This window comes from Aquarana catesbeiana, linkage group LG13 (assembly GCF_042186555.1).
Source record: "Aquarana catesbeiana isolate 2022-GZ linkage group LG13, ASM4218655v1, whole genome shotgun sequence".
Lineage (NCBI taxonomy): Eukaryota > Metazoa > Chordata > Amphibia > Anura > Ranidae > Aquarana > Aquarana catesbeiana.
The window spans coordinates 72,380,523-72,394,021 of record NC_133336.1 but is presented as its reverse complement, the minus strand read 5'-3'; the positions used below and the strand labels follow the sequence as shown (position 1 = coordinate 72,394,021).

General features: G+C 41.0%; 1 protein-coding gene across 1 annotated transcript; it reads right to left on the bottom strand.

The window, feature by feature from the left end:
• Window positions 1–2,804: 2,804 nt before the first annotated feature.
• On the bottom strand, window positions 2,805–12,160 carry DACT1 (dishevelled binding antagonist of beta catenin 1). The gene is made up of 4 exons (XM_073610198.1): window positions 11,601–12,160; window positions 8,342–8,474; window positions 6,413–6,568; window positions 2,805–5,382 (listed from the first exon to the last, which is right to left on the bottom strand). Exons 1-4 carry the CDS (start codon window positions 11,892–11,894, stop codon window positions 3,512–3,514), a joined length of 2,454 nt encoding a protein of 817 aa, XP_073466299.1. The 5' UTR covers window positions 11,895–12,160; the 3' UTR covers window positions 2,805–3,511.
• Window positions 12,161–13,499: the final 1,339 nt, after the last annotated feature.

Here is a 13,499-nt window from a genome sequence, read left to right as displayed (position 1 = left end):
TGTGCTAGTATGCAATGCATACTAAACAAAATATGCCATTGTCTTGCACTGTTTTTTTTTTTTTTTTTTTTTTTTTTTTTAAAAAGGTGCGGTTTACTACCACTTTAAAATCGAATGTAAACCTCGAGTTTGTCTTTAGTAAACAAGCCTCCCCAGCTTTATGTTCTTAAAGCAGTGGTCATCAACCCTGTCCTCAGGGACCACTAACAGGCCAGGTTTTATGCATTACCTTGGGGAGATGCAGACTAGAATACTGCAATCACTGAGCAGCAAATGATATCACCTGTGATGTATTTCAGTTATCTTGCAAACCTGGCCTGTTAGTGGGCCCTGAGGACAGGGCTGATGACCACTGTCTTAAAGGACTTAAGAATCTTCAATCAGAAATGTGGGTGAGCATTACATTCAATTATCCAATCATGCGAAAAGCAAATTCCTCTCCACTTTGAAAATCCAATCATGTACAGGACCTTTTCAATAGATTGGATACTTAAAGTGATTGACTACTTTTAATGAAGATTTTAAACTCTTAAACAGCATAAAATGTATTTAATTAGTGCATAAAAAACAAAAAGGGATTTTCTTTACATGTTGGGATGCCCATTTTTTCCTTTTCTATAGTGAAATCTTAGCAGATTGCAATGCAGTATCCTGAAGCTCCTTGAATGTGAGAAAGGACAGAAGAGGTAAGTGTTCCTGTGAGTTTAGTGAAGTCTTTTGGCTGCATTACTGGGTCTGGTAAAAGCAAATCATGGAACAAGTAAGCCATATAGGAGGTGATTTAACTCAAGAATCAGTTATGGTGTCTGGGACTGTTGGTATACAGAGATTTTCATCTCCCACCCATGCTTAAAACAAATTATAGATAGATGTACATCTCTCCCTCTCATCATGCAGTCTTTTTGCCATGTGAAGAAGGGAAGTTTAAAAAACAAAAAATACACCCACATTAGCACATGCACTAACACCCATCTGCCAAATCCAAAGGCAAGGGCCCCAGATGCACATACATGACACGGTCTTTCTGTCTGCATTCTAAGTAAAGTATAGCTTCTGCTCCAGATGCATTTTATACACACTGAAACTAAAATGTTCAAAAGGTTGCTGCTAAAGTGAACTTTGAACTAGGCCACTGAATAAGCCCTAAAATTTCAAAGTGTTAAGTGTTTTTTGCAACAGGGACACAATACCTCTTTATGTGACAAAAGACTTGCACAAGCGTTGTCCCTTTCACAGCAACAGCAAGGATCACTAATCTGTGTACAAGCCACACAAAACCTTTCAATGCGGTGAGCTTTCTAAGTAAATACCATGTTTGCTCACAGCTTTGGAGATTTTTCGGAAAGCACACACAATTAACATTTAGTATTTTATTAATATAGAATAGGAGTCAATACCATTACCTCTGTGTCTTTGTCCTTGTTTAAATGTATAAAATGGTAGGAAAAAAAAAAAAAGCCAAATGGTAATTTATGACTGGCTGGATGTGAGAATAGCCTGAAGGCACCAAAGTTTTTTCCACAATTGACAGGAAATAGAAATCCTATACTGAAGTAGGAGAGTTAGAAGTGCTAACATAGCACTGGGTAGAGAGTCAGTATTCCGATACAGATGTAGAATTTGCCAAAAGGGACCCACCAGCTTTTAAATTAAATTCATTCTGCAGGACAAAAAAAAAAAAAAAAAAAAAAAAAAAAAAGGAAGAAGAAGAAGGAATATGATCTACCCAACTATACTGTAGAATACGTGGCATTTTATCTACAAATGAATCTGTCCCAGTCACTGGAAAAGGGTTGTGTGTGTGTGTGTGTGTGTGTGTGTGTGTGTGTGTGTGTGTGTGTGTGTGTGTATATAAAAATGTTTAACTCACTTACCAAAAAACCTCAGGATAGTATTACAAGAAAAAAAAAAAAAAAAAACCCAACCCAACACACACACACACACACACGTGTATGGCTAACAATTAACCATTATTTAACATAGGAAATAGATTGACATTCAAAAACAAAAAAAAGTGTTCTATGGAGATAGATATATAAAATTTTAGACCCTCAGTCAACTTTGAATTGCTACTTTTGTCTTCATTTGGGAGAATTCCACTCACTTTCCATCTATAGGGGAATCACACCCAAGGGCAAACCAAGCAAGGGGAGGGGATTAAAAAAAAAAAAAACACCCCACACAAAAACACTATTTTTATACTCTATCTCCTAATTCCCCCTCCATCCTCACAGAGATATTGTATTCTGACAGCGGGGAGACTTCCTATAGTTGGCAGCAATGATCTAGCGGGAAAAACCCAACAGGCTGGTTTTACAAAAGTCGATCGGTAGATTGGCTTCTGTGCAACAGCTTGCCCATACATGAATCGAAATTCGGACAGTTCCTGTTGAACCGGTTTGAAAAGGATAACAGTATAGTTCTCCTTAAAAGCAACTTTGATATTACTTTGTAACCAAGCAAAACTTGTGAATCACTTCCAAGCATACAATGAGCAAACATGACTGCTCCATGTATATTTAGAAATAATTTACAAAAAAATTTAAAATATGCTTTTTTGGCCTGGTATTAAATGAGATTAAACATTTTAGCAAAGAGATAAGAAATAATGCATCTATGGCTGAAGATTACATTTAGAAGCACCAGCAAGTTCTTACAATCTATTAAATGTACCCTTGGTTGTTACCTGGTGTGGAACTGCTTTGAAAGAACACCACTCTCAAACTCAGATAATCTGGGTGCCAAATGGTTAGCGCGTAAGCAACATACTTTACGAAGGAAGAGAAAAGGCTGACAACTCGGTATAGATTTTTCCTTTCCAGTTTAATAAATTTAAACAGCATTAAAGCAGATAGTTTATAAACCATGTAAAATGTGTTATATAATTTACAAAATTTATAAAATACAAGTGATTATAGTATACATGAAAGCCATAGTACAAAGCGTATGGAAACCAATACTACTCATGCATAATGCATAATGTTTGATGAAAGTGACCCTGCCTTTAATCTCCAAGTGCATCTGTGTAATACTCAACCACTTTGCAACGCATCACCAGATAAAAAAAAAAACAAAAAAAAAAAAAAACACCCTTTCACTAAAAAAGGAGGAGCAGCTAGCAAGATGGAAATACGTATAGCAAATGTGTAATTCCTTCTGTCAAACAGAAAAGGTGCCGATTCAGATGGAATGTTAAGATAGCATACTAGAACTGAAGGACAAAAATAAGATTTATGATTAATCTCAAAAGAGTAATCATTTTGATGGATGTCGGAGGCCTTTTGTCGAGACACGTTAAGATGGTACTCTGGAAAAGTTCCCAGAGTCTGCTTAATAGCCAACTAATGGATTCAGGGTCTGCACTAGTTCTTAGAATTTAGGCAGTACAAGAAGAGAAGAAGTTATCAGAAGTCCACATAAGTTACTGTAAACTTTAAATATTTGCACAAATGGTACAGCTTTATTTACAAAGACAACAAGGGTCAGGGACAGTAGGAAAACATTTGATGTTTCAAACTGTTGTCATTAACTTTAGTGACCCAGATCGAAAGCGAAGAATTTTCTTCTTCAAGTTGTGCGAGGCTTTAATTTTGACAAAAGCTTTGGCTGTTTGAAGAGCAGCAGCTGTGGGTGTTTGCATCGGAAGGGTATGTACAAACTGTGACCAGATAAGTCCACCACTTTCATCGGTGTCACTTGACGTTGTGCTTTCTCCAACAAACTCAACCTCGCTCAAACTGGACTCGCTATCACCAAAACAGTTTGTAGTATAGTTGCTCTGCTCATCTTCACTGGTGTCTACAACAGTGGAATGAAACAGAGACTCACATTCGGCAGAGTACTCAGAGTCACTTGCAATGTAAGCGTACGGGCTGGCATAAGGAAGGGGAAGGGGCACATGTGCATAGAGCCCAACCATCTCCCTTTGGTGCCGCCGTCTTGCTCTCCGTAAGGCCTCTTCATAAGAAATTTCAGCTGACGACTTCCACCTACGGTAATCACCCCTCTTGTGTTTCGGTTTAGCCAACACTACATCCTTTGCATGTCCATGAGGCTTGCCAGTAGGTTTGCTAGCACCTGCAGTTTTTCCCACAATACCACTTTCTACAACCTTCTTACTTCTGGGAGAGATCTTTCTTACTTTTTTATTTGTATCCAAGTCATCAGGAAAACGGCATTTTTTAGCTACCTTGCTCTTTTCTTTCAGCGTCTGAGAACCATTTTCCACAACATGCTGCACATTGGATCTGTGTTTTAAAGTTGAGCTCTTGACAATCTTCACATTTTTGATTGACTTATGGAGTTTAACACCCTGTTGTTGGGCTGGTATATAATGAGCATTTACCAAAAGTCCTTCATCCAGGCTCTGAGAAGAAGACCCTTCACTCTTGAAGTCAAGAGGTGGCCTCTCATCGTGAGATGTATAAGAGCTGATTGTGTTTTTGGGTGAAATTCTTTTTGGTGCTTGTACAATTTTAACTTCCTGAGGAAGTGAAGTGATCTTATGAGTTCCCAGGGGAGATCCATTACAAAGAGGACTGGTAACATTGGAAAAATGACTGGTAACTGGATTAGGATTAACATGCAAATCCTTTTGAATGTTTGATGTGCCAGCCCCAGGACCCCTGCCAAGATTTTGAGGGACAGATTTCACAATGTTCCATGAATTGTTTTGGTTTTGTAGTTCATTAATGTTACTTGGCTGGTAGCAGGAGGCCAATGACACTTTTTTACTCTCCACCTGTTCATTTAGAGTTTCTTTCAAGCATGGTTTTAGAGCAGAGTAAGTGCCATTATCCACAGAGATTGTTCCAGAGGAATGTAAACATGGCTGTTTAGAATTCTTCAGGTTAGTGGTGCTGTTATGAGTGATGCCACCAGTCTGTTTGACACATATACTCCCATGTCGTAAAATGCCTTTGGCTGGGTCCACATTTACACTTGTTCGAGGTTTGTTAGTCCTTATGGGATGTGATTTCTTTTGTATGACACCCAAAATGTAGCCATCCAATTTTTTACTGGAAGAAAAAGGAACTGTGCAGGGACTACTCTGTGGTAGCAAAGAGTCTTCAGGTTTTAGTGCATCAAGTTCAGGCACTAAGCAGTCATTCATATTGGCTCCCATCTCCCCCTCCTCTTCCACCTTCATATTACCCATCATTGACATCAAAAACATTGGGCTCTGCACAGCCACCGCATGAAGAGGGCTTGGGTATCGATAGACATCATTGCCATTTTTGGAGACCAGATCGCATTGGTACTTGGGATGAACATCAGCAACAACTTCAGTGGTGTTAGAATGGGGCGCGGAGAAAGAGCGCCTAACCGTGCCTGTACTTTCACACTGGCCTTCTCTGTAATCCAACCATTCAAAGAAGTCATCTGAAAGATATTGGAGGAGAAGCATTAATATGACATAATATGGACATTTTGGATTATATAGGACATGTAGACATAGCAATAGGCATATCACAATATACATCCTTGTCCAACTGTATCAGTACATTTGTATTTAGTGTATTTACTATACATTTATTGGGTTTCTCCCTTTGTATTAAAAGCTTCTCCCACACCCTACTGGTTTGATTTGTAGAATTTGCTTCTGATTATTATGCACTCTAGTAGGTTCTTGGGATATTAAACTGTAAGCTACCCAAGACTAGCACTAACAGTGAAAGGCCCCTTTCTGCGGATTATGATGCCTCAATACGATCAGAATCCTGAAATACGTATAATAAAGACTTTGCTAAACCACCAAGTAGGAACTTGACTGTAACCATTGAGGTCCAAATATACCAACATCCTGTCAGATCTGACCTATATTACATTGTTTTGCAAACATTCACATATTTTCCCACTAAAAACCAAAGAGTGAATAGCAGTAATAGTGTTCATTATCAGAATTTATCAACCAAAACAAAACAAGTATATTCCATTAGGGATGAGTGGTTCACAACTTTGCCTTTTTAATAGAATTTTATGTATTTGCTCAAATTTGACAAGAGTTAATGTTTTGTCAAACGTTATTAAATTCTACAGAATAGAATTAGGATGTAATATGTTCTAATTGTAGCAAATGTAAACTGTCATAAATATAATAGAAATAGTGTGCCCACACAATTATATATAAAAAACATACAAAAAACACACCTATCAAAGCTCAACCCCCCCCCTCTAAAACCAGTTCTGCCATTGTCTGGTTGCCAGTGGAAAAAAATAACCACCACTAGCTTCTTGTAGCTGTGAGAATTTTGAGGCAAGATTCCTGCAGTTGAGGCCTCAGGTCCACCCAGCTGCCACAGCCTTGTGATAAGGCCATAATTCTCTAAAGTTAGAAGAAGCTAGAACTAATTTATTTTGAGTTTCGTAAACTACTGGGGGGGGGAGGGGTGGTGGGGGGACATAACCCTACCTGTTGATCTTGGCTGACCATCTGTAAGATTTAATGATGCTTCTAGAGGGCTGCAAAAGCAGGTGCTGGACTGACAGCTGGATAAACACTCGCTGAAGACAGAGTTTGAAGAATTGGAAAGAGATCCTGACGTCCCATCACTCAGCTCATAAAAGCCTAAAAATAAAATATACAGTCTCAGAAAACAAATCCATTGCAGATGTACAAAATGAATTGCTGTTGACTTACAAAGAACAAAAGAATACATTAAAAAAGTGCTTCATTACCAGAGATTTAGTGAAAAAATAAATAAAAAGGAAAAGAAAAAAAAAAAAAAAAAAATTGTATCAACATTATATCTAGTGAACAGATAAGTATGGTAATTGCCTTTGTTCAAAATTTACAACAGTTCTAGCAAAGGATGATCAGTGTTTTGTTTGAGTTGTCAAGTCTTCTCCTTGTCAGAACATAATGCACTAGGTAATATAAACTGAACCAGTCCACCATCTCACTTATAAACAACCTGGTGGTCCATGCCTTTATTTAAAGTATCAAAATCCAAAAAGAAATGTCAGAAGAGCGGTTTTGTTACCATCAACTCCAGCACTACCAAATGTTAAAAGCAGCAAGGACCTTTGTGGGATAACACATTGGCACCAAGCCATTCTGCAATGGAAACTACCACTGCCAACTCCCAGAAGCAGTGCTAGTTCCAGAGAAGATGGATTTCAGGAGTCAGGCATAGTCTGCTGCTTCTAAAAAGGGAGTCCAATTCTTATGCCCCGTACACACGATCGGAATTTCCGTCAGAAAAACCTTGGATGGTTTTTCCGACGGAATTCCGCTCAAGCTTGCCTTGCATACACACGGTCACACAAAAGTTCTCTGAACTTCCGACCGTCAAGAACACGGTGACGTACAACACTACGACGAGCCGAGAAAATGAAGTTCAATGCTTCCGAGCATGTGTAGGAATTTTGCGTGTCGGAATTGCTACAGACGATCGGAATTTCCAATAGGAATTTTTTCCGTCGGAAAAATAGAGAACCTGCTCTCAATCTTTTGCTGGCAGAAATTTTGCCAGCAAAAGTCTGATGGAGCATACACACGGGAATTTCTGACCAAAAGCTCACATCAGACTTTTGCTGGCGGAATTTCCAATTGTGTGTACGGGGCATAACAGTGTACAATTTCTAATATTAAATGAATCCATGAACCAAGTAGACCTGATGCATAATTGGAAGGACATAAAGAAATTCTGCAAGCATGACTATCCTAGAAAAGTAGGACCAAGCAGTTCAAGCCACCAGGAGAAGGATATGACCACTGCCAAGTACCCACCCATAGAGGCCTTTATTATTCAAGTTAAAAAGCCCCTGCTACGATCACCTCACCACGAACCTGGTTTAAGACTATTGTGATAAAGCACAAAAAACCTTATATAAAGAGGTCTGTTTCCATTGAGGACTAGCAATACAATGCCTAGCCTTCCATGGAGAAGATACCTCTTCTTTGGCCAAAGCCAACTTTGCGGAATGAAGAATCTAGGCCTCATAACAGCATGAAAATACACAGTTATTCCTTTTTACATCCAGTGCAGGGCAAAACCTGTGTTCATCTCTTGACAGGCACTGTCCATTACATGTGCATATCAGGTTATAAATTGATCTTCCAGAGGCCTGATCATTTAGAGGCCAGTGTTAGTCAACAAGGCAATAAGAAAATGCAGGAGCAAACACAACTTTTTTTTTTTTTTTAAAGCAATAAGGACACAAAAGTCAGATCTGATTAGTTAGCAAGCATTTTCACACTTTGTAAAGGAACACATTGCTTTATTAATTCAATAATTTAAGGCTTGATTTTGACAAAAGCTAGGAGGCGGGGGGGGAAGCCCCTCAGACAAAGGATTGTTTGGTAATTTCTTTTGGAAACCACGCAGTATCAGCTTACCTGAACTGGGCCGGCTGTCCGTCTCAAGATGTTCCTCGGTCGTCTTCTCAACATCTATTTTCAGGTCATTAATCTGCTTGTCCAGTTCGTGCAGCTGACTTAACAGTCCAGCATCCCTCTTTCGTAAACAGTTCTAGGAGAGAGTGCACGGATTAGCATTTGCCAGAGGAAAGGTCAAAAATAAAATATAATATAATATAATATAATATAATATAATATAATATATACACACACACATACACACTTTGTTTTTGCTAAACAGCTGCATGCAAACAGCAAGATCTACAGAGCTGCAGAATATGGTGGTCATTTATAAATTAAGGAAAAAGAGGGGAGAGAATATGTAAATGAATTTTGGGGAAATTTTGAACTTTTTTTTTCTATTACTACTATTAAGCTTATTATACATTTTAAGCATACATATAAAAATTCTACAGATCCTACCCAGAAAATGAGTTCTATGGAATCTATTGGTCATATCTAAAAATGAAGCAGTTTACATCGTAGCCAGGCCAGGTATACATAGGGAGAGATTTCAGAGCACTCAGGACCTGGTGCAGCTGTACATGGTAGCCAATCAGCTCCCAACTCCAGCTTGTTCAATCAAGCTTTGACCAAAAAAAAAAAAAAAAACCTGGAAGCTGATTGGTTTCTATGCAGAGCTGCACCAGATTTTCCACGCTCCAGTTTTAGTAAATACTCCCGATAGTATTGTGTACATATATCAGCTATGATCACTTTTTAGTTGAGGACAGCTATGGATTATTTTATTAAAGGCAATCTGAGAAACAAGGCATGTTGTAGTTTAATCTCATCTCCAACCGTATCTGAAATTTATTTTGTTGGGGGAGGGTGATAGACCATAGATTGTACCTAGTGACAGACTAATCAATAGCTATATGCTCTAGACGAAGAAGAAGTTAATTGGTTTGCATGTATGGGGTAGTCCTTTGTATTGGCGATGCTCTCAGCAGACATAGGACCCTATTGAAAATAACTGCCTTGGGCTTAAAGAGAAGGATGTTCTCATGGAAGAGATCATAGGCGCTTAGCTTCTACAATGCCCCACTGGCATCCTCTAGTGGCCACATTTCATTTGTCGCTTTTCTTCCAAATAAGGACTCCGTTTTTTTTCCTTCTCTGCCTAAGAAACCTCAAGTCCGTTATCTGGGCAGAATTAAGACCCTTCCAATGCCAAATTTCAGAATATCTTCTGTTACATTAACTGTGCCCGTTTGGAGTGAAAAAGACCGTCTACTGGCAGATTATGCCTATGGCTACAAATCCCCAGACGGTCAAGTTACAGAAAGGGAAGCTGGCCAGGGTTAGCAGCTCCCTGTGCAGGACTGCTGGGCGTCAGGCTAACCTCTGGATTACATGGGGACAACTGAAAGGATCAGCTGGGGATAGAGGGTCATTGAGAAGACCAGCCTCAGCAGTATGTGGAGCAGAACAAGGCTTTGTTCCCTCTAAAATACCTGCAGTTCAGACCCCAAGTACATTAGTAGACCCCCGCATAAATATATTACAGTGAATGCTCAACTAACCCAAATCCCCCCCCCCCCCCCCATCAGCTGCCAGAATACAATCCTATGCGATTTACCCATAAAAGTCTGCAAGCAAAACTGCTCACCTGGCTTAAATACCCAACAACTGCAACAAAAAGGATATAATGTAATATGTCATTCGCAACCCATTCTAAATTCCCTATCTTAGTGATCAATCCTTTAAGAGCACAACTAAACATGCTATTCATAACCTTACAAATTATGATTAAAAAGGAAAAAAAATAAAAAAAAAATGATAAAATATATATTTATATATTAATTATTATTAATAATGTAGTTTGTACTCTGGATAGAACCAGTTTGCGGATTATTTAGAGATATAATTCTCTGAAAGGTCTGATGAATAAGAGAATTTTTGCATTTTTCTTAGTCTATAGACCCCATTTATGCCATAACCTTGAGCTGCACTACTGCATAACTGTAGACAGCAGATCACTTCAGTGTCTATTCCCCACAGAAATCCATTATGTACAAACAAAGCGATCGCCAGAGACGGCAGATTTCAAACACTCATCCGCACAACTATAAAATCGCATGAGCAGTCCTGCCCTCTGAGAATGTTCTTAGACATGTACGCCTTCTCCCAGTTGTCTCTGGTCACGTCTGCATCTTTTTTTAAATCACATTTTTCATGCACTCTTAAAATTCTATGGGAAAAAAAAAACAAAACAAAAGGCGCCTGCACCTCTTTTCAAGCTGCAAGAAAGTGTGCTGCATAGGTGTGAACAGGAGCCTTAGACAATAAGCCCCCCCCCCCCCCCACCCCATTCACATTTGTCAGTTTCCTACGCCCGACTACACGTAACATGCACAATCCCATTCTTTCCAGTTGTCGCACGAAAGAAGCGCCTGAACCGCTTTGCAAGCCACAAGAAAATGTGCTGCATAGGTGTGACTGGGACCCTTAGACAATAAGCCCCCCATTCACATTTGTCATGCTTGGTTGCCTACGCCTGACTACACTCAACATGCACAATCCCATTCTTTCCAGTTGTCGTGTGCACTCAAGTTGCCCTACGCTCAATGAAAGTACAGCGTATGCAAGCATTCTTTCCCCCCACAGATTTCAATGGGTGCGTCAAAATGTGCAACACTCACGTTCTCGCATTTGAAAAGCTCCTCTAGAAGGGGCTCTCTTCTCATTGCCCAACCCAAGAGAGAAACACGAAAGGTAGATACATGTGCAGAAGCACACAGCTTGCAAAGCAAATTTTTGAAATAATATTATTATTATTAATAATATTATATATTTATAGTGAGTGCAGACTTAAGGTTAGGGTCACACCTCTGCATTTTTCTTGAATTTTTTTTTTTAACACGTTGTCATGTCTAGGGGACCAAAAACACCAAAAGAAGCGCTTTTTTTTTTTTTTTTTTTTTTTAAGTGGCGCAAAAGTGCGTTGCACCGGTGTCAACAGCCCCCCAAGACAATAACAGGCTTCCTCTTATCATGTGACAAATCACACAGGTGTAAGCAGGGACCCCCCTGATTTTTTATTTTTTGGTCCCCAATTTTCAGCACTGACAGTTGCAGAATAATTTCCAGCAGTATTTATAAATAAATAGGTGGCTCAGAATGAATGGTCTCTGGACACCAGCAGCAAGCTGTCTCTTGAAGCCATATGGAAGGGGTAGATTGCACAGCGATGGGGGGTCCCCAGCACACACACACCACCCGGCGGACTACCTACCAATTGTTTTTTGAGCAGCAGAATATTTTCCTCCAGGAAGCGCTCCTCCAGGCTCCGGGGGTTGTCCCCTTTCCCGGCAGGGTCGGTACAAGCCGCGGCCACCCCGGGGCTCAGCGCCGCCTTCACCAGGATCTCCTGCCGGTGCCGCAGGTACTCCAGCTCGCCCAGTCCGGCCAGGGTGGCTTCCAGGCGTTCCCGGGTCCGGTGCCGCTCCGAGTCCTCCGCCTTGTCCCTGCGCCGGGGAGAGCCGTCCTGCCCCGAGGAGAGCTCCGATGTACCTAGGAGCGGCTTCATCCTAACCAGAGCATCCGCTGCCCGCCCGGTGCGCTCTCCGCTCTGTGCTCCACCATGGACCGGACCCTCCGATGATCCCAATACTCCCAGCAGAGGCGGTCCGCTCAGCGCCTGGTCTGCAGCATGCTGTGCGGAGATCTCCTGTATACTCTCTATATACACTATGTATACTATACTATACTATACTATACTATGTACACTCTGCACTCCGCTCCTCCACCTTCTCCGACCAACTCTATCTGTCTGCAGATCATCCAACACACCAAGTCAGGCTAAGTAACCGGAGCCGTGACGTCAGCCTAACCCCGCCCACCACAAACACCACATTGGCTACATCGGAGAAAATGACATTTATTGAAACCTAGAAATATTACATTGTGAGCGATAGGTGCAAATTGCTCACAATGTATATCTGTATAAAGTATTTCAGGTCTAGGCAAATAATTTTTTTTGTACAGCTGGGAAGGTTGGAGTGATGGGGGTCAACTTTCCTGGTATGGGGGGGCTCAATGTGACCCTGACATCACCTAAGGGTCATGTATAATAATCACTGGATGTAATGCTACAAAAAGATGTTCAGAGACTGCAGACATGTTACAGGAGATGGCCAGACTGCAGACATGGTACAGGAGATGGTCAGAGACTGCGGACATGTTACAAGAGATGGTCAGAGACTGCAGACATGATACAGGAGATGGTCAGAGACTGCAGACATGTTACAAGAGATGGTCGGAGACTGCAGACATGTTAGAAGAGATGGTCGGAGACTGCAGACATGTTACAAGAGATGGTCGGAGACTGCAGACATGTTAGAAGAGATGGTCGGAGACTGCAGACATGTTACAGGAGATGGTCAGAGACTGCAGACATGATACAGGAGATGGTCAGAGACTGCAGACATGTTACAAGAGATGGTCAGAGACAGCAGACATGTTACAAGAGATGGTCAGAGACTGCAGACATGTTACAGGAGATGGTCAGAGACTGCAGATATGATACAGGAGATGGTCAGAGACTGCAGACATGTTACAAAAGATGGCCAGAGACTGCAGACATGTTACAGGAGATGGTCAGAGACTGCAGACATGTTACAGGAGATGGTGAGAGACTGCAGACATAGTACAGGAGATGGTCAGAGACTGCAGACCTGATACAGGAGATGGTCAGAGACTGCAGACCTGATACAGGAGATGGTCAGAGACCGCAGAAATGTTACAGGAGATGGTCAGAGACCGCAGACATGTAACAGGAGATGGTCAGAGACTGCAGACCTGATACAGGAGATGGTCAGAGACTGCAGACCTGATACAGGAGATGGTCAGAGACCGCATACATGTTACAGGAGATGGTCAGAGACTGTGAAATCTTACAGGAGATAGTCAGAGACCGCAGACATGTTACAGGAGATGGTCAGAGACTGCAGAGATATTACAGGAAATGATCAGAGACTGCAGACATGTTACAGGAGATGGTCAGAGGCTGCAGACATGGTACAGGAGATGGTCAGAGACTGCAGACATGGTACAGGAGATGTCAGAGACTGCAGACATGTTACAGGAGATGGTCAGAGACTGCAAAGATATTACAGGAAATGATCAGAGACTG